At 36.7% G+C, this 21,858-nt stretch overlaps 1 protein-coding gene across 2 annotated transcripts in view; it reads left to right on the top strand.

Annotated features, from left to right (window-relative positions):
- Positions 1-21,858, top strand: part of CAMKMT (calmodulin-lysine N-methyltransferase) — a 461,851-nt gene that overhangs the window by 7,563 nt on the left and 432,430 nt on the right. For both annotated transcript variants that reach the window (XM_006159898.3, XM_014592146.2), the window contains exons 2-3: positions 2,396-2,568; positions 16,896-16,960. In XM_006159898.3, coding sequence (XP_006159960.1) covers positions 2,396-2,568; positions 16,896-16,960 — 238 coding nt within the window. The remainder of the gene's footprint in view (positions 1-2,395; positions 2,569-16,895; positions 16,961-21,858) is intronic.

Raw genomic sequence — 21,858 nt, 5'->3', positions numbered from 1 at the left:
GTGGCGTGGCCATCCCCCCCCAGGGGGTTGTGATTTCTCACTTTCTGCTCGCTCGTGGGGGTGCATGTGGCCAATAAAAAAAAAAAAAAAAAAAAAAAAAAAAGGGAGAATTGGGGTTAATTCTTTGAAAGTTTTATAGAGTTCAGAAGGGAAGCCATTGGGACCTGGGTTTTTCCTTGTTGGAAGACTGTTTATTACTAAATCAGTCTCATTGCTTGTTATTGATCTTGCCAAGCCTTCTATTTCTTCCTAGTTCAATCTACGCTTATTGTATGTGTTCAGAAATTTGTTCATCTAGGTTTTCTAATTTGTTCGTATTTAGTCTTTTGTAGGATTCTCTTACAATCTTTTGCATTTCCGTGATATCTGTCATAGTATTGTCTTTTTTAATTACTGATTTTATTTATCTGGTTTCTTTCTCTGTTTTGGCTGATGTAGCTAAAGGTTTGTCTACTTTGTCTTCTCAAAAAAACTAGCTTTTTATTTCATTGATTTATTTGTATTGATCTTTAATTCTCAGTTTCTTTTACTTCTCTAATCTTTATTACTCCTTTTTTTCTAGTACTTTTGGGATTTGTTGTTGTTGTTCTGGTTTCTTTTTTTTTCTTATTTTATTTTCTTCTTATTTATTTATTTATTTTTTTTGAGAGGTTTTTGTGTAGGGCGCGTGCGCTCGCCAGACAGAGAGAGACAGATTGGCAGAAAGGGAGAAATCACCCCCCAGGGCAGATGGCCACGTCGCAAACCCTTTTCCTCCACACACGCCCGGCGTGAGTTTTAAGCCACCGGGTCCGGGACGCGAACCACGGTCGACTATGTGGGAGTCCAGCGACATAGTTATTATGCTAACTGCTGGTCCCTGTTCTGGTTTCTTGAGATGTATTATTAAATAAGGCTGTTTATCTCCTATTTTCTGTTTTTTTTCTTTTTTCTTAAGAGTACTAATTGCTATAAACTTCCCTCTTAGGACTGCTTTCACAGTGTCCCCAAGATTATAGAGAATTATGTATTCATTATCATTGGTTCAATAATTTTTATTTCAGTCTTAATTTTCAATAGTTTTGAAGTCATTCAGAAGTAAATTGTTTAATTTCCATGTTTTTGTGTAGTTTTGAAGTCTCCTCTGTTGTTGATTTCTAGTTTAATCTCATTATAGTCAGAAAAGTTGCTAGATACAGATTCTATACTTTTTAAAGAATCATTTCTTTTATTTTATTTATTATTGTTATTATTTTAATTTGCTACAGGACACAAATGCTCACCAGAGAGAAGGAAAGAGAGAAAGTGGGAAAGTGAGAAAGTAAGATGCGTAGTGTGGGATTCGTACTGCAGTTGGCCATATGGGAGTCCAGCAGCTCAACCACCATGCCACCTGCTGGCCCCCATACTTTCAAGTTTTTAAAGACTTTTTTGGTGCCTAATTATGTGGTCAGTTTTCAAAAATGTTCCATGTGGGTCTGAGAAACGTGTGTGTTTTGTAGTTGTTGGGTGAAGTGTTCTATAAATGTTTGCCAGTTCCATTTGGTTTATGTTATCATTTAGCTTCTGTGAGTCTTTGTTTATTTTTTGTCTAGATGCCTTGTCCAGTGGTGACAGTGGGATGTTGAACTATCCAACAATTGGTGTATTTCAATCTATCTCTTTATTTAGATCTAACAGATTTTCTTTCACATATTTGGGTGTCCTGGTGTTAGGTGCACAAATATTTATAATTGCTTTATTTTCTTGGTGAATTAATCCTTTTAATACTATATTGTGTCCTTCTTTGTTTCTTTTTACAGTTTTTATCTTGAAGTTTATTTTGTCTGATATTAGTAGTGACTCCTGCATTTATTTTTGTCTGTTTCTATTTGCATGAAATGACTTTTTCTAGCCTTTTATTTTCAACTCAGCTCTTTAGGCTTGTCTCCTTTTTAAGATATCAGACTGGTTAATCTTCACTGTCTTTGCTCTCTGATGTCTTTAATTTGCCAGAGAGTACATGTACTCAATGTGGAGAGAGAGAGAGAGAGAGAGAGAGAGAGAGAGAGAAAACACTCCCTACGGGGGATGGTCATGCCACTTTCATTTCTCCTCCATTTCTCCCTTGTTTTTGGGATTTGGGGCTCTTATGCCCACATGCCCAGCATGTTTTTCAACCTACCAGATTTGGGATTCAAACCACCCAGTCAGCCATGTGGGACCTAGCACTTTAATGACCATACCTACTCTGGTATCTTTAAGTAAAATTTTAAAATATTTTACCCATCTTTCCTAGTTGTCTCCAGTAAAAAATTGGTCTAAATGATCAAATCTGATATACTGGAAGTGAAAACATCCCCTTAGCACTTACATTTTGAACATTTAACATGATACATTTATAAAAATGACAACAATATTTGCTTTTATTTCAAAGGTTCTGAAGCGAAAACACCTGGATGATTGTCTGCGACATGTGTCTGTAAGAAGATTTGAGTCATTTAATCTGTTTTCAGTAACAGAAGCCAGAAAAAGGAAAAATGAAGAGGAGGTTGATGCATGGGTGCAATATACAAGCATCTTTTATCCTGAATACAGTATCTCCTTAAGGTAACCATTATTCTAGTTAATATTTTCTAAACTAGTTTTCTCTTGTAGAAGAAAAACTATTAAGAATCTGATTTGCAACCTTGTATTAGAAAATAATGCTACTTCAACTGGGTCCTGCTGTTTTGTCAGAATAAAGAATAAAAGTCCTCAGAAGTATAGTGGCATTGAGGATAAAATGTGTTGCAGATGGAAGGATTCATTTAACTACTCTCTCATAACATCTGACTATGACAAAAAGCCAGGTTCCTTTGGGGCAAAGAAGGAAGAAAGTGAAAACAGAATTTTTTCAAACTACTCTCCAAGTGGTACTTTTCTGAAAAATCAAGTTTTGGTATTTTTTTATTCATGTTTTGTCACTTTCAGAATAGAATGTTAAGAATAGGAAGAGAAGATTCATCTGGAAACACTGACATTGTGAGAAGATATAGACTGTTTCAGCTTTAAAAATCATTAGAAGGGAGACTAGAGAGTTGCAAACTGAAGTAATAAGATACCACTTTTACTGAATTAATTTTCTCTAGGTTATATTCTGGCATGTGGCAATATTACTGTAGGTGTTTGATTTTACAAAATCTGCCTTTTCTGACAGGATTTCACATTTTGAAAGGGAGGGAGGAGCACATTTACAGTAACTGTAAGAAGAGCAAAAAACATTTTAAGTGGAAATGTGACTGAATAGGGTTTAAGTGAGGCTAGGAATCATTTTAGGAAAAAATGTTCACAAAGAATGTCTATTTATAGTCTGTATTTCTTAAACTATTTTAATCTAAAATATGTAAGCTTTAAAAGATGCCATGATAGTCTAAAATTTGGGAAGAACTATTAGTATCTGGTTTTATAGTATTGTTTAATTGACAATGCCCAGTAAAAGATACAGATTTAGGGATTTAAGAGCTTGCCTATACATTCGTTATAAGACTCTAATTAGAATACCCCAAATGCCTTACATCTAGTAGGAATAATCAGTTTAGTCCTTGATTAGGAAGAAAAGTGCATTAAATGCTTATTATGTTCAGAGCTTGGTGCTTTGATGTATTCTATTTCATATAATCCTTACAATAAACCCATGAAGTAGGAATGAAGATGATTACACTAATAGAAAGATAGTATGTGTAAGGAAATTAAAGAGAAGGACAAACTGAGTGATCCAGTTCAAAACTTACCTTCTACATCCTTTGGTGACAAGAGGCAATAAGTGTAATTGTAGCAAGAATCATTTCCTAACATCTCTAAAGCCCGGTAAAGGTTAGCCAGGGAAAATGTGAAATATTCTATTCTTGAGGTCTTTCAAATAAGTCATGGTTATCCACCCAATGGAGATGATCCTGACATAGCATTATCTGGAGCCCAGACTATAGGGTAGGTTGAGATACCTACCGCTCCAACAGCATGATTCTTTGTGGTATATTCATTTTGAAAGAATAAGTACACGTATATCTGTATAAATATGGCACTGAATCCCAAGATAAGAAGAGAAGACAAGTATCTGAGCTAAGATTTTGGCCTCAATGTCTGCCAAGATTTTTTTCTCTTTTTGCAAACTAGTTAATATTTTTCCATATTATTAGTGTAAAAATAGCAGTAACTTAGACAGACAGAATTCTAGAGCTGAATGTGATCTTAGAATACATTTTTTAAATGGTAATAACATCAATAATGGTAGATAATTGTGTGTCTACCAGGTGACAAGTACTTTTTTGAGTGGTTTCCATATGTTAGCTTATTTAATCTACACAGCAACTTACCATTACCGTTATTATCCTCCTTATACAGATGAGGAACGTGAAGTACAGAGAGTATAAGAACACTGTTGAGGAATGGGCTAGTAAGTGTCTGTGCCTGTGTTCAAATCCAGGTGGTCTGGTTCTATAGAGCCTGTACTTTAAAAAATACTTTTATTTTGAAATCATTATAGATTCATAGGTTACCAAAAAATACAGTGAGTTTGAAGTACCATTTACCAAGCTATCCCTATTGGCAAGCTCTTCAGAATGACAGTCACAGCCTATACTTTGCTATCCTGCCTTCTAAGGCACTTGTGTATCCGTCCTTCATTTCACAGGGGAAAGAACGGAGGCCTAGATGAGCTAATTTTTTTATTGATTATGACAGTTGCATCTCTTCCTTCATAATCTTGTTATGGTAAAGGGACTCCCTCAAATTACTGGAATTGTTGAAGACTTCTGCCAAGAATAGCTCATTCCTTTCTATTGCCAATTTTGTTCATATTGATTTCTTACACATTTAGCATTTTTTGTTTGTTTTCTGTTATCTGCTCAATGTAGATTTCTATTCTTCCTTTAATAGTTCATACTGACTCTTTTCTCAACCTATTTTCCATGACATTTTTTAAGTTAACATTATTTTCTTTAGTATTATTTGGGTTGTGAACATTTTACAGTTTTTTCTTTTTTTGGGAGAGATTTTGCTATAGGATGTGTGTACTTTCTGGAGAGAAAGCCAGAGAGCGAGAAATCACCCCCTAGTGTGGCTGGCCATGCTGCAATTCCATCCCCTCCATTCTCCTCTTGGGATTTTGGGTGGGCATGCATGCACACATGCCCAGTGTGAATTTTAAGCCTCTGGGTCTGGGACTCAAACCACAGTGGACTACCATTATGCCATCTGTTGGTCCCAGGTTTTTCTTTCTCTTTTCTTTTCTTTCTTTCTTTTTTTTTTTTAATCACTTAGAATAGCCAGAAATCATGGTTTACAATATAATTTTGAAATGAAGTGGGGTATCATCATCTTCCTCTATATTTAAATTTTTTAAAAAATGACTTTATTTATTTTTTTGGACCAGCAGGTGGCATAATGGTTGTCACTGGACTCCCACGTAGTCAACCATGGTTCGATTCCTGAACCTGGAGGCTTAAAACTCATACCAGGTACATGTGCTAGCATGCCCAAAATCCTGAGAGCAGAATGGAAGAGAAGAGATTGCAGTGTGCCCATTCCCCCCTGGGGGGTAATTTCTCACTTTCTGTCTCCCTGTTTCTCTGGTAAGCACATGTACCCTATAGCAAAAATCTCTATAAAAATTTTTTATTTATTAGTATTATATTTTTAAAAGTTGCTATAGGGCAGGTTTGCTCACCAGAGAGAGAGACAAAGAGAGGGAGAGAGAGAGAGAGAGAGGGAGAAAGTGAGAAAACAAGCCATTAGGTCCTAGGACTTGAAATACCGTAGGCCATGTGGGAGTCCCGCACCTTAACTGCCATGCCACCTGCTGGTCCCTCCTCTCTATTTTTTTATGTTTGTTAAACTAACACAAGGATGACTAAAAAAAGTGAAGAATAGTTTTAAGTAAATTTAAACTATTAAATACTTACTAGCAATTTCTATATAGATAAAGAGAAAGAAATATGATATACTGTCCTCAAAGAGCTTAAATATATGAAAAGTTAAATAATAGAGATGGTAAATAAGCAAGTTAATTGTCTAATCCAAGAACTCTCACCAGGCAGTGCATAGTTAATTTCTAATTTCATACTTACAAGTTTAGAAGTAGGAGTGACATTTGGAAGTCTGTGAGGAGCAGGAGTTTTTTGTTGTTTTGCTTTTTGTTTTTTGTTTTAAATTTGTTTATTTCCTGAGAAAGAGAGAGACAAAGAGATCCTCACACTATCAACAGGGTCTTCATTCTGCAGTGCTCCCTTGGCTGGCCTGAAGAGCAGGAGTTTAAACTATAGCTAGAATTATTTGAAAGTTATGAGAATAAGGAAGAAATTATTCCAGATGATGATAAAGGCACTAGAACTTGTATGAGATGAGACAATGCAAGACAAAATCATCTGAGGCTACTGAGAAAGCCATTATAGTCTCTAAGGAGTGGAACGATCATCAATACATGTTGTATGTTTGCTCTGCTGTGGGTTCTAATAAAGAGCGAAGCATTTGGGATTTTATGGATCATAGATATAAATCATATTTTTACTTTCTCTGTTCTTACCACCTAAGATCACCAGGCATAACTGAATATAGATGATATACGCACAGTAATTAATACTTACACCAATATATCTGAGAGAGAGAGAGAAAGAGGGAAAGTGAGAAAGCAAGTCACCAGTCTGGGACTTGAACTGCAGTTGGCCACATGGGAGTCTGCTGTCGCAACCACCATGGCACCTGCTGGTCTTGTGATTATTATCTTCTTTTAGTCTTATATACTTACAGAAATAAAGAATTTCCCCTAGTGACTTTTCATCAGAAGCAAACATCTGGACAGTGTAAAAGTTAGGTTATGAAATTCCCAAGATCAATTATCTTTTTTGTATACCTGAGTATGGTCAGCTTTTTGTTTCAAAGTAATTATTAAAAGTTAGGAAATTAAAATGCAGGATATGGCTCCTATATTTCCCTTGACAGTCTTGTTTTTCTGGTACTTTATTTCTTAGAACTTATTTTTCTTAAGAGAGATTTTTGCTTTGGGGCATGTACTCTCACCAGAGAGATAAAGACGGAGAGATAGAAAGTGAGAAATCACCCATGGCCATGCCACAATCCTTTCTCCTTCATTCTTCTCTTGAGATTTTGGTCATGCACGCATGCATGCTCGCCCAGGGTGAGTTTTTTGTTGTTGTTGTTGTCAATAAGAAATTTACTTGTTTTTTAAAAATTAAAATGCTGGCATTGTCCAGAAAAATTTAACAGGTTTATTTATAGTTGTTATAAAATTGAACTGCTGAGACTTTTTCACCAAAACATTTTGACTTGCATTAATGCCTTACACCCCTACATTTATATTAAATATCTACACAAATGAAAAATGGAGAAACTGCTAACACTTGATTTCTGTCCCCTATTTTTTTTGGGGGGGGGAGGAGAGGTTTTTGCTATAGGGCGTGTGCTCTTGCCAGACAGACAGACAGACAGAGAGACAGAAACAGAGAGGCAGAAAGTGAGAAATCACCCCCCTACGGGGGATGGCCACGCCGCTCCTCCATTCTCCTCTCGGGATCTTGGGCATGCACGCACATGCGCCCGGAGTGAGTTTTAAGCCACCAGGTCCGGTACATGAACCACGGTTGACTACGTTGGGAGTCCAGCGACATAGCCATTACGCTAACAGCTGGTCCCTCTGTCCCCTATTTTCTTTTTTTTTTTCTTTCTCTTTCTTTTTTTGGAGAGGTTTTTGCTATAGTGCATGTGCGCTCTACAGAAAGACAGAGAGACAAAAAACGAGAAATCACCCCCCACCCCAGGGGGGATGGCCACGCCACAATCCCTTTCCCTTCATCCTCCTCTTGGGATCTTGGGCATGCACACACACGTGCCCGGCGTGACTTTAAGCCACCAGGTCTGGGATTCAAACTGTGGTTGACTACATGGGAGGCCTGCGACATAGCCCTTATGCCAACTACTGGTGTCTCTGTTCCGTTTTCTACTTGCAGTCATATACTTTGATACCTTTTGGCCCCATGGGGAAAAAATATCTAACATTCAGAACTATTAATAACAGGAAGAAAAGAAAGAAAAAAATGTTTTTTTTGAGAATGAAATGTTTTTCATCATAGTGGATTTTTAAGCATGTTCTCCAGGTATGTGGCATGCTAGCTGGATGTCTTTTGGCATAATTGTTAACATGGTTGGCATGGATAGCACACAAGTTGGTATCTTTAAAAAACCCAACCAAGTAGGTCTCAGTTGTCTCCTGCAAAGCACCAGTAGCTGGGCTGTGAAAGTGAAGATTTGTTTTTAAGTCCTGAACAATTTCTCATACCAGACGCCAGAAAGGAAGTTTGTGAATCAGAAGTTCAGTGGCTTTCTGATAACGTCTAATTTCACGGAGTGCCACAGTATCGGGTCTGTAACGGTGAAGTTTCTCCATCCTCCAGTAGAGGGCGCACTCTTGTGAACGGCTTTTGTAGCCAGTTGCTTCCTGGAGGCTTTACCAATGGTGCATTTGCCGGCTGTCTGCTTTGTAAGAGCCATGGTATAGAGACCTTCTCACCTACCACCCTTCTGCTGGAACTTGTGAGCTAGCGGAGATGCTGGCATTGGAGAGCGACAGCAGCGTGATGAATGCGAACACCCCAGGGTCAGTTTTAAGCTGCCAGGTCCAGGACTCCAACTGCGCGGGTTGACTATGTGGGCGTCCAGCCATATAACCGTTAGGCCATCTGGTCCCTATTTCTTAGAACTTTATAGAAAAGGCCCTTGTTATTAGATGCATTACAGAAAAATAAAATATACCAGATGTTTACACTAAAAGTTTTTCATTAAAAATTCCCTTTTCCTGTTCTATAAGATACAGGTTTATATAAAGCTTGCTGTGTAGCTACTAGAAGTTTCCAACCCCTCTATTTTTACTTAATTTCAAAACCATAGGAATTTTTATATTCTGGATGCTTTAAAATATATTGTGTTTGGAACCATCAAAGTGCTCAAGTTAGTCATTTGTAAGTAGGTATAGAGAAAGCTGAGAGTCCTTTCTTTAAGACTACTGTTGCTATGGTAATTACTGAATTAGAAGGTTAATGCTTTTGACTGTTGGCTTGTCCTGGAAGTTTAGAATGGGCAAAAAGTCAAGAATGACTTTTTGTGTTGTATCTTTCTAGTATGACAAATGGGTTGTAGTAAGATTGTATATCACTTCTCTGATAAAAGGAAAAGACAAACCAAATGCTCACCTCACCAACAGTGTATGGCTTTGTGAGAGTTCACTAAATAAAAAGTAGTAATGGGAATGATTTGCTTATGAAATGAGATGTATGGCAGGTTATCTTTATATATGTGGTATATCACAGACTGGTACTTAAGACAGATATGAACACTGAACTTATGTTTAAAAGCATAGTTTTAATGTTAATAGTGATTTTTTTCTTCTTTTTTTTTTTTTGGAGAGGTTTTCGCTATAGGGCGTGTGCACTTGCCAGAAAGACAGAGAGACAGAAAGCAAGAAATCACCCCCCAGGGGGGATGGCCACGCCACAGTTCCCTCTCCTCCATTCTCCTCTCGGGATCTTGGGTATGCACGCTCACGCACTCGGCGTGAGTTTAAACCACTGGGTCCAGGACTTGAACCACAGTTGACTACATGAGAGTTCAGTGACATAGCCATTACGCTAACTGCTGGTCCCAGTGTTAGTAGTGATATTAACAGAGGTGGGTATTTAAATAGCTTTTGGGGCCAGCAGATGGCATACTAATTAAGGCACTGGACTCCCAAATGACTGACTACAATTCAAGTCCCAGACCTGGTGGCTTGAAAATCACATTTGGGCATGTGTGTGCATGCCCAAAATCTCAGGAGGAGAATGGAGGAGAAGCAATTGCCGCATGTCAGTCCCCTAACAGGGTGATTTCTCACTTTCCTTCTCTTTGTATTTCTCCTCCTTTGGTGAGTGCATGTGCCCTATAGCAAAAACCTCTCCAAAACCTTTTCCTTTGAAAACCTTTCCTTTTTTTTTTTTTTTTTCAGTTTTTTTGGGCTTATTGCATTCTATAGCTTACTTTTTCAGAGCAATTTTCTTTTTCTTCTTTTTTTTTTCTTTTTTTTGGAGAGGTTTTTGCTATAGGGCACGTGCGCTTGCCAGACAGAGACAGAGAGGTAGAAAGCGAGAAATCACCCCTCAGAGGGGATGGCCATGCCGCAATCCCTTCTCCTCCATTCTCCTCTCGAGATCTTGGGCACGCACACACACGTGCCCGGCGTGAGTTTAAGCCACCGGTCTGGGACTCGAACCACTGTTGACTACGTGGGAGTCCAGCGACATAGCCATTACGCTAACTGCTGATCCCCAGAGCAATTTTCTTTTTAATAAAGGTAAAATTCAAGGACCAGCAGATGGGAAATGGTTACGTCACTGGATTCCCATGTTGTTGGCTGTGGTTCAAGCCCTGGACCCTGTGGCTTAAAACACACTGGATGCGTGTGCCTGCATGCCCAAAATCCTGAGAGGAGACTAGAGGAGAAGGGATTGCAGTGTGGCAATCCCCCTGGGGGTGATTTCTCTCTTTCTATCTCTCTGTCTGTCTCTGTCTCTCTGGTGAGTGCTCGAGCTCTATAGCAAAAATCTCTCTTAAAAAAAAAGATAAAATTCACCATTTTAACCATTTTGAATTGTATAATTCAATGATTTTTTAATATGTTCACAATGTTGTACAGTCTTGCCACTATCTAATTCCAGAACTTTTTATCACCTAATAAGAAATCCCATACCCTGAGGCTGGCTGGCAAGAGGTGTATTGGTTAAGGGCACTGGGTTCCCACATGGAGGTTGGAGTCCCAGAACTTGTGGCTTGCTTTCTCACTTTCCCTCTCTCTCTCTCTCTCTTTCTCTCATTCTATCCCTCTCTGGTCAAATTAAAAAATAGATAAATAAAGTTAAATAAAATGATCCTTTAAACAAAAGGAAAAAGAGATCCCATACCCATTAGCAGTAACCATCTTCCTTCTCCCCCTGCTACCTGGAAACCATTAATCTATAGTCTTTCTTCTGTGGATTGTCTGTTCTGGACATTGCATTTAAGTAGACTATAAAATATGTGTCCTTTTTTTGTCATTGTCTTTTCTTCTTCTTGTCCTTTTATTTTTTGTTTTAATTGCCAAAGGGTGCTTATGCTCATCAGAGAGAGAGAGAGTGAGGGAAGGAGAGGGAGGAAAGCAAACCCCTAGTGAAGTGCGGTTATGCTACAATCTCTTTCTCTTCCGTTTCTTTATCCTGTCAGGATTTTGTGCTTGCATGTGCATGCATTTGGTGTCTTCTTCAAGCTGCCTGGGCTGGGATTCAGCCATAGTAGGCCACATGGGATCTGGCTTCTTTAGCCACTAGGCCACTGGCCCGTCTGTTTCTTCTTTCAGGTAGTACAATGTTTTTAAGTTTCATCCATCTGTATCATGTAGCAGTACTATATAAAGGCTGAATAATGTTTCACTATGTGCCTAATACTACATTTTGTGTATCCATTTATCAGTTGATGAACTGTTTCTTCTTTTGGCTATTAACTATATGACTGTTCATATATGTTTTTACGTAAAAACATACTTTTAATTCTCATGGGTATATGCCTAGGAGCAGAATTTCTGAGTCGTGGTAATTCCATATTTAACTTTTAGAGGAGTGGCCAAAATGTTTTCCACAGTGACATTTTACATCCTTACTAGGAATGAATGAGAGTTGCCAATTTCTTCCTGTGTTTGCCAATAATTGTTATTTTTCCTTTTAAAAAAATTATGGACATGGAGCCAGCAGATGCCATGGTAGTTAAAGTGTTAAACTCTCACATGGCAGATGGCAGTTTGAGTCCTGGATCTGGTGGCTTGTTTTCTAACTTTTCTTCTTTCTCTCCATCTCTCTGTCTGTCTCTGGTGAGCACATGTGCCCTGTAGCAAACTTAAAAATAATAGCAAGAATAATAATAAGTAAAAATTTAAAATTATGATCATTGTAATGGGTGTGAAATAACATCTTACCGTGGTTTCGATTTGTGTTCTCCTAGTGACTAATGATGTTAGTGCTTTTCATGTGCTTGTTGGCCACGTATACATCTTTGGAAAAATGTCTATTAGGGTCTTTTCACCATTTTTTAATTGGGTGGTTTATCTTTTTGTTGTTGAGTCACAAGAGTTCTTTTTATATATTTTGATATTAGACCCTTCTCAAACATGTGATTTGCAAACGTTTTCTCTGTCCTGTACATTGCCTTTTCACTTCCTCAATAATTGCCTTTCATGTACACACTTTTTTAATTGCCAAAGAGCACTTGACTCACCAGAGAGAGAGAGGGAGGGGGAGAGAAGCGCTCCCCAGTGTGGTATGGTCAGGCCACAGTTCCTTCTCCCTAGTTCTCCATCCTATTGGGATATTGGACATGTACACACATGGGCTGGATGTGTTTTTCAAGACTCCAGGGCTGGTATATAAACCATGGTTGGCCATATGGGATCTAGCTCCCTTAACCAGTTAGGAAGTTATCGGGCTGGCCCTCATCTTTAATTTTGCTGAAGTCCAATTTATCCATATTTTCTTTTGTTGCCTCTGATTTGGGTGTCATATGTATAGCTGAAGTTTACTTTTGACATAGTTGCCACCTCTTGGTACCTTAAGGCTTAACTGTTTTCCTTTAGCAGGTTTTCCCCTCCCTTTTCAAATAGCTTTTTGCCTCAGTGACTCACTTCTTAGTCCTTACTCCATAGGTATTTTAGTGAAGAAACTCAAAGAACCTTCTTTGTAGGATAACTTTAGGTGCTTGATGAAAAAAAATTAATGGATGCTGGGAAGAAGAATCTGGCCTTTGGTGATTAAAGGCTTGGGAAACAATTTAAAGCTTTGGGGTCTAGGAGAAAGAAGCAGTGAACCTTCTTTCTTTCTTCCTTTCTTTCTTTCCTTCTTTCTTTTTTAACTACTCTGCATATTTCATTGTCATATAATATTAATTACAGGTATAATGCTAAGCCTGAAGTTTTTGTAAGGCTTTAAGTTTGAAACTTTCCTTCTATCTATTTCTATCTAACCACATTGTCTAGACAAGACCTAGGTAAATATTGTAGTTGAAAGATTAAGGTTAGACAAGACCTTATAAACTTGAATAAAGCGGTTAGCTCAGTGAACAAAGAACAGTCCTTGAATTTGCAACAAATGGAAGGGAACTTGATGTAATCAAACTGAATCTTTACCTTGCTTGCAGTCAGAGATTTTCCTATCATTAGTGCTAATTCTTATACTATTGATAATGATTGCTGACATTGTTTTTTCTTGAGATACTATCTTTTAAAGTTTCTAATCCCTAATAACTTCATAGATAATTGATTTCCGTTTTTTCTAAATATCTTCATAGTCTAAGATTAGGTTTTCTGTTTTTCCAACTCTTACACAATTTAGAAAATGTCATGGGGGATATGTTGTACTTCTTTGCTTCAGTAAATAATGCTTTTAAGAATGAGAGGTTCAGGGACCAGCAGATAGTATAACAGTTATGTCACTGGCCTCCCACATAGTCAACCATGGTTCTAACTCCAGATTTAAATTCATGCTGGGTGCATGTGCGTGCGTGTCTAAGATCCTGAGAGGAGAATGGAGAAGAAGGGATTGAGGTGTGACCATACCCCGTGTGTGTGTGTGTGTGTGTGTGTGTGTGTGTGTGATTTCTTTGTTTCTGTCTCTCTGGTTGAGCACATGTGCCATATAGAAAATTCTCTCTAAAAAAAATAAAAAGAATGACAGGTTCAGCTTCAATGATAACCCTGAAACCCACTTTTTTAAAAAAAAATTTTAATAGTGCTTTACTAAAATACACATTTAACTTCTGTTATTACTGTTCCTAGTTTTTATCAGTATTTAACACTATGCAAAATATGTGTGCTCTTTTCCTGCTTTTGTCTCAGATTTAATTTTGAATTTTTATCTCATCGCAATTAGTGCATATGTGAGAGAAAGAGAGAGAGTGAGGGAGAGGAGAAAAAAGAGAGGGAGAGGAAAACAAAGGAAAAGGATGTTCTTTAGAAACTAGGCTACAGGGACCAGCAGATGGCATAATGGTTATGTAACTGGACTCTGCCTTAGTCGACTGAAGTTCGAGTTCTGGATCTGGTGACTTAAAACTCAAACCAAGTGCGTGCATGCGCGCACACGTGTGCGCGCGTGTGCACGTGCCTCAAATCCTGAGAGCATAATGGAGGAGAAGGGATTGCAGCATGGCCACCCCTCTTGGGAAATACTTTTTCACTTGCAGCCTTTCTGTCTCTCCAGCGAGTGCATGTACCCTATAGCAAGAATCTGTATCTAAAAAACCCAAACTAATCTATAAAGGAATTTTACTTTTAGGAGTTTATCTTAAGGACATAAACAGAAATGTGATGTTTTCCACACAGATGTTCACTGCAGTAATATGCATAATAGCACAAAACTGGGCACAATCTTAAAATCCAACATACACTGGGGCCAGCCGGTAGCTTAATAGGTTAGGCACTAGATCCCCACATGGTTGACCGTGGTTCAAGTCCTGGACCCCAGTGGCTTGAAACTACATGGGGCATATGTACATGCATACCTAAAATCCTGACAGGCAAATGGAGAAGAAGGAATTGTGGTATGGCCATCCCCCCTCAGGGGTGATTTCTCATTTTCTGTCTCTTTGTGTCTCCAGTGAGTGCACGCCTCCTACAACAAAAACAAATCTCTTTTAAAAAAATTCAGCCTCAACTATTGGTTCAGTAGATTATGGTGCAGACTCATTCATCAAACAACTTGGCAATCATTAAAATGATGTTATAGGAGATTACTTATTGATGTGGAAAAATATTTACTACTTCAAATGCAAACCACAGATTGCAAGATAGTATGAACATGTGTTCTCAGTTCTTTAATGAAAGTTATAAATATGCATAGAATTAAGTTTTGAAGATTGTGTACCAGAATTTTAATTGTTATCTCTGCATGGTAGGATTATGAGCTTTTTTTTTTGTTTTTTTTTTTGTTTAGGTTTTTGTGATAGGGCATGTGGGCTCGCCGGAGAGAGACTGACAGAGGGAAAGTTATCCCCTGGGGTAACTGACCATGCTGCAATACCTTCTCCTCCGTTCTCTTCTCAGATTTTGGGCATACACACACATGCACCCAATATGATTTTCTTGGGTCGGGGACTCCAATCATGGTTCAGTGCCTTAACCACCACGTGACCTGATGGTCCTAATTATGCGCTTTTGTTTTTATTTGAAGAGTCATATATTGATTTTATATTAAGGAAAGTTTTTTTTAATTCTATGCTAATATTGTTGATCATTTTAATAACTTCATTTTGTTTCTTAGATGTTAAATACTTTGTTCTCTTTCATCTCAGTGTGTGTACTATAGTTTGTCATAATATTAGGGTAAATAACCTCATGTAGCCTATATGCACACAGAAGACAGAATCATTATATAATGATGTTCCAGATTTTATCTGCAGTTGGTGACTTTAGATTATGATATTCTTTAGATTATATTTTGGAGCCCAGTGCTTATTTGGCCAGTCAAGATTGCACATAACTTTTTGCGATTTCACTTAGTCACCTTATCAAAGAATTGGGTCTCTGTGACAGAAATAGAGAGATCATTCTCTCTGAAAAGATTGATACAATTTACATGTATTCTCATACTATATATATTAGCTTGCTAAAACTGCCGAAACAAAGTCACAGACTGGGTGGTTTAAACAACAGACATTTATTTTCTAATAGTTCTGGGTGCTAGTAGGCCAAGATCAAGATGTCAGCAGATTTGGTTTCTTCTGAGGCCCTTCTTCTTGGCTTGCAGAGGCCACCCTCTAGCTACCTCTTCACTCGATTGTTCCTCTGTGCAGGCGTGCCCTTGTCTCTCTGTGTCCTAGGTCCTCTTCTTACAAAGACATCAGTCGTATTGGATTAGGCCCATCCTAATGACCCCATTTTAACTTAATTATTCCTTGAAAGGACTTGTTTCCTAATAAAGTCACAATGTCAGATACAGGGGTTAGGGCTTCAACAGAAGAATGTGGGGAGGAAACACAACTCATTTTAAAACACTATCATTTATGGTAAATTTTAATTGCAAGGTTCAAGTAATGATGTTGAAATAAGTTTTGTAAATATCAATGGTTATTGTAGACTATTATAACATTTTAAAGAACTATAGCTGTTTTATATGGGAAGGAATGTAGAAGATTCTAACAGATTAATACTAATTATTTTATTTCTCTGGAAAAGTAACACATACATTATGACTATTGATGATGAGTTCACTGGTATATAAAGAACAGTATCTTTCATAAGTGTTAATAAAATATCAGTATCAAATCAAATATATAGAGAGCTGTCAACTGAAGAGGGATTAGAATTAAAGGGGAATAGAATTAAAATTAGGGGGAAACGATATAAAAAAGTTTTTCTTACTGTCATTTAGAACTTCCTTTCTGTGAATGTGCATTCCTGAAGGTTGGTCAGTACTTTGTCCTGAGATTCCGAATTTGCTTCACTGTTGTAGAGGAAATTCATGTATTTAATGTGGTTATTGGGGGAGGTGTGTGTGATTATTTTTCTTTTGACTCTAAAATTCTTTAAGTGTAAGGTGGTCATTTTTGTCTTTCAAGAGGCTACTTTACTTCACCTTTATGTAACTAAGATAAAAAATTTTTTTAAATCATTAAAACTTTAAGGTACAGATTAATTATCAAGGTTAATCATTACATTTAATATTCTGAGGACTATATTCTGTTACTTTCCTTCTCCCTCTAGTGGGCAGAAAACACTTCAAAATATTACATGGAAGTGTTAATATTAGGTATTTCCATACAGTTTTAGCTTTCTTATAAATTAAAAATTGTTATTATTTCAGAGTTATTAAAGAGAATGCCTTATTCCTTTCTAGGCATAATAATGGATCCTTAAATGTGGAAGATGTTCTTACCAGCTTTGACAATACAGGAAATGTTTGTAAGTTATATGCTCATTCTATAGGAATATATTTAGTGTTTCAATAAGTGAATTTATAGTTTTTTTTACTAGCATTTATCATACTCACAAATGTGTGTGTGTGTGTGTGTGTGTGTGTATTAGAAACTCTTACTGTTTTTAGCTGAAAATAAGCCTTGTATACAATGCACCTACTAAGTGTGTTATGGCAGCTTTAACACTGTGTGTGTGCGTGTGTGTGACAGGATGTAGGTCAGAAAGAACACTAGACTCTCCGGTACTGTTCTTTTTGTTTCTTATGTTCATTTGCACTTCAGTCATCCAACAGAGGGGCTGTTTCTTTACTGAGTTTTGGGTGCTTTCTTTGCCATCCCTTCCTTCTTCACTCTTTCATTATAGAATAAAACCAGAACATGTTTTCTTTGGTGCTAATATACTTCAGTACCAGAGCCTTTTTGTTTGATGAAATATTAAAATATTATTGAATATATTGACTTTTCATCTCAGTCTCTGATGAAGAGGTGATGGATTTCTCTATTGAGAAAATCACTTAAATAATTCTTATAGTTCTTATTAGTTTTATATGATGAAAGAAATCAGCCAAGAATATCTTTTTGTGGGGCCAGCAGTTAGTGTAATGGTTATGTCCCTGGATTCCCACGTAGTTGACTGCGGTTCGCGTCCTGGACCCGGTGGCTTAAAACTCATGCCGGGCGCGTGTGCGTGTGTGCCCAAGATCCTGAGACAAGAATGGAGGAGAAGGGATTGTGGTGTGGCCATCCCCCCTGGGGGGGTGATTTCTCGCTTTCTGTCTTCTATCTCTGTCTGGCTAGTGCACGTGCCCTATAGCAAAAACCTCTCAAAAGAAAAAAAGAGTATCTTTTTGTGACTGAATTAAACGTTATATCATGATAGAAGATGTGTACTCCTTTATGTATTTTGCATAGGATATTTCTCCTGATATAGTGAGTTATCAGTAAGATAAGATCATTTAAATGTAAAAATAATATTCAAATTTTTTTCTCAAAAGAAGTTTTAGAATTGCAACTTCTTTTTCTTAATTTTAATTTATTTTATGTATTTCTATACATCACTCACTTGAAAAGTGAATTCTCCTAACATGAATAAACTTCACACCAGTCCAGTTGAGGATACTATACATGTTATCATCAACAGACAATAATCCATTTCTCTGTCCCATAAATGTTTTGTCTATTATTCTCCTTAAGATCTTTCCTCACACTCTCCCACCTTTCTCACCCTTCTCCCACTTGTATCCAGTGTCTATAACCATTTTCCATGCTTCTTTATCCTCTAATCTTTCTGTTCCTACCAGAGTGTGACAGTTGGTGTATATTAAGTAGAGACATACAGTGTCTCTCTTCCATAGCCTGACTTGCTTCACTCAGCAGTTAATCTTCCATATTTGTCCACTTTCTATCAAAAGCCAGGGTCTTTTTTTTTTTTATGACTGAATAGTATTCCATAGAGTATATGCATCACGTTTTTCCAATCCATTCATCTGTTTGTGGATTTTTAGGTTGGTTCATTGTCTTAGCAATTGTGAATAATGTCGCAGTAAATACAGATGTGCAAGCACTTTTCCAACTAAGTGTAGAACTGCAACTTCTTACTGTCTGAGTGTATTTAACACACTTTACTAACTAGTGCAGCTTTATCAAAATGAGTTAGATTTGTACAGAATCATCTCTAGTAATATTCAAGTAATACTTTGCTTTTAATGTTCACGTTATAGCAAGCTTTTGATTTTATTTTTAAAATGATTTATATATTTTCTCACTAAGGAATCTAAAACTGTCTAATATCCTTCTGAAGTATTTAAAATAATACAGTTTTTATTTTCCTGTGGATATTGACAGATGCACTTTTTACTTTGTACATGTTTATACTTCCGAAATTAGTTTCCGTTTGCATATCTCATGTTTCTATTGTAGGCTGGACAAGCACTGGTCAAGGCATACTAAGGTAGTTGAAAAGATATTCTTTAGCTCTTGGATAATCTTAAACATCATTAAATCGGGTTTATACATACATAATTTCAGAATGTGATTCTAGAATGCTAAATGCAGAATTAAAGAAAAATGTTTATTTTTTCCTCAAGTGTGAGAGAGACAGAGAGAGAGAGCAGGCACTCCCAACAGGATCCAAATGCCATAATCTGTCCCCAGCCCTAGCACCCCTGGATCACACCCTGCATACTCAGGGAGACTCCAGATGTGAACTTGGAGCCTTCCCATGCAATCAGCCTCGCAGAGCATCACACCTGACAGCTGCACTACCATCTGGCCCCTACATACAGAATTTTTGATTCAGTAATATAAAGGTCAAGTAGTGTTCCCAATGACTCAGTATGAAATAGGGCCACTAGCTGGAAGCATTAAAAAAAATTAATTTCCTAAAGGTCTATTATTTTTTAAAGCATGAATAACAATCTTATCTTTCTCTAACATTTTTTCCCCATCTACTTGTCTCACACACCCCCAGAATTGTTGTATTAACAAATGAATTAAACAATTGGGGAGATTTCACATTGAATATTTCACTGCTATCTATTGTTTGGTGGAAAGGTTTGAGACTTTGGAATGAGACTCACTTACATTTGAATCCTGGCCCTAAAATTCATTTGAGCAATTTATATCATCTCTAGAAACCTTATTTTTTTTCATTTCTTAGGACCAGGATATAATGTATAGCAAGTGCCTAATACACTGCGTGTTCTAAGATTGATGCTTATAAATGGAAGCTATTTATTAATTATTACTGGAAATGAGTTCCTCTAAAACCTTTTTTTCAATGACAAAGGTAATATTATTGAGGATTTTTCCGATTGTCTTAAATTATTTTGATTAAACTAAAAAGGCAGGAAAATTAAATTACCAAAATACATGCTGAGAATCTCTAACCTGGCAATCTCAAATCCAAATGCTCCAAAATCCAAAACTTTTTGAGTGTTGATATGATGCCAAAAGTAGAAAATTCTATACCTGATCTCATGTGACAGGTGGCAGACAAAATACCGTAAGACAAAAATATTATATAAAATTACTTTCAGGCTCTGTGTGTAAGGTGTATGTGACACAAATCAATTTTGAGTTTAGAGGTGGGTTTTATCCCCATAATATCTCATTATTTATATACAAACATTTAAAACTCTGAAAAAATATTTTTTAAGTCCACGGTGCTCTGGTACTATGCATTTCAGATAATTTATTAAGGTGTAGTAATTTATTAAAATGTTTTGTTATGAATATAATCTTAAAGACACAAATGTATTGTTAAGCATTGGAAGTGTGGTGACAAAGCAAAAAGCCTATTAAAATATGTTGTTTGGTGGACTTTTTATGCTCCTTTTATTTTAAAAGAAAAAATCTTTATGGATGTTTGACTTAATGATAATTGATAAAATCCTGTTCCAGTAAAGTAAATATTGATTATAACTTGGATACAATCTTTGGCATGAAGTGGTTGTAGATTGAAAAAATGATTTTTCACTTGATGCCTCAAATTTTTTATTTTATTACACTAACAGTGTTACTAGGTTGACTTTGTGAGTAGACAACCCAGCAGAGGGCGCCACAATCATAATTCTGCCTCTCAGCCCAATATAATTAGAATAAATGATGAATAATAACTGTAAGCCTTCACCATGTAAACATGTTAAGCTGTGCTTAAACACTTCTGTTTGATTTATTTCTAATATATTTAATATACTCAGCAATTCATTGATATAAAAATAGATTTTCCCTGGTTGATTTTTGAGTTCAAGTATTTTTTATTTTAAGTATTGGTTTAATTTTTGTATTTCTAGCTTTAAATAAAGAAATACTTATGGTCTTGCTAGCCTTAATAGAGATAGAAAGTTCTATGCAAGAGTGTCAATTCTTAAATCACCACCGTGGCAGTATACTGAAGAATATTTATTGATAGGAAGAAGAAAAAATTTTTCTACTCATTTGAGAAAATCAGTTGTTGGAATTAACTATTTATTTTAGTAGTTTGTATCCTAGTTAATAGTACTTCCTGATAATAGAAAAATAATTAAAATATTTTATAGTCACGGAAATCTGATATGTATATATAGTAAACATGATAGCGTCATGGCGTAGCTGAACTATATAACCTCAATTTCAAGTTAATTTTTAAAATCAGAGAATGATTTTATTCATTGTACATTTTCAAAGATGAAAGGATCAGTCTTGAATTTGTTCATGCTCTAACCAAAAAGATATGGAAAAATCTCTTATTTTCTGATGTATTAGAAAATATTCTTTGTATTTGCTTCTATTGTTTGGAAGTATAATAATTTTAGATGTATTACCTGAAAGACATTTTGTGTTTTAGAGCTATCCTTTCACTGCTTGAATACCTTTGAATGTTGTAGGGAGAAATTAAAATAAAATGAAAAATAAATAAATCTCACACAGAATCGATCATTTCTGTGTCATGATTTACATGTAATAGAAGACCCCAGCCTTCATTTATCTATTTTTATTTGCTATGTGGAAAACAAACTGTCTTGAAAGCCAAATCCTTTGTGCTTATCTGTAACTAGGGACAGGTACGCCTATTTCACTCTAGTTTCTACTACTTGAGAACCTATTTCCTTCCAAGATATTGAAGCTGCTCTGCAGAAAGGTGGTACCTGCTATTGATTCATCATGTCTGGAAAGAAATACTGGCAAGCTACCTGGTATGGCATCCTTTACCCCAACCAAGGTGCAGGTTGCATCTGTGTTGCATTTGACTTATCCACTCAGAGACCTTGGGTAACAAGTGCTTGCTTCTGTTTTCTCTGTGGGCAGTCCCTTTTCCAGCCAGTTTCCTGACCTCTAGTTAAGGAAGCCTCACCCTGCCGTGTCTCTTCCAAAGCTATTTCCTCTTTTTCCATTGTTATCTCT

This window comes from Tupaia chinensis, unplaced genomic scaffold, assembly GCF_000334495.1.
Source record: "Tupaia chinensis unplaced genomic scaffold, TupChi_1.0 Scaffold000661_1, whole genome shotgun sequence".
NCBI classification, from domain to species: domain Eukaryota; kingdom Metazoa; phylum Chordata; class Mammalia; order Scandentia; family Tupaiidae; genus Tupaia; species Tupaia belangeri.
Note: the sequence above shows the minus strand (reverse complement) of the source record. Positions and strands in the feature narration are given on the sequence as shown.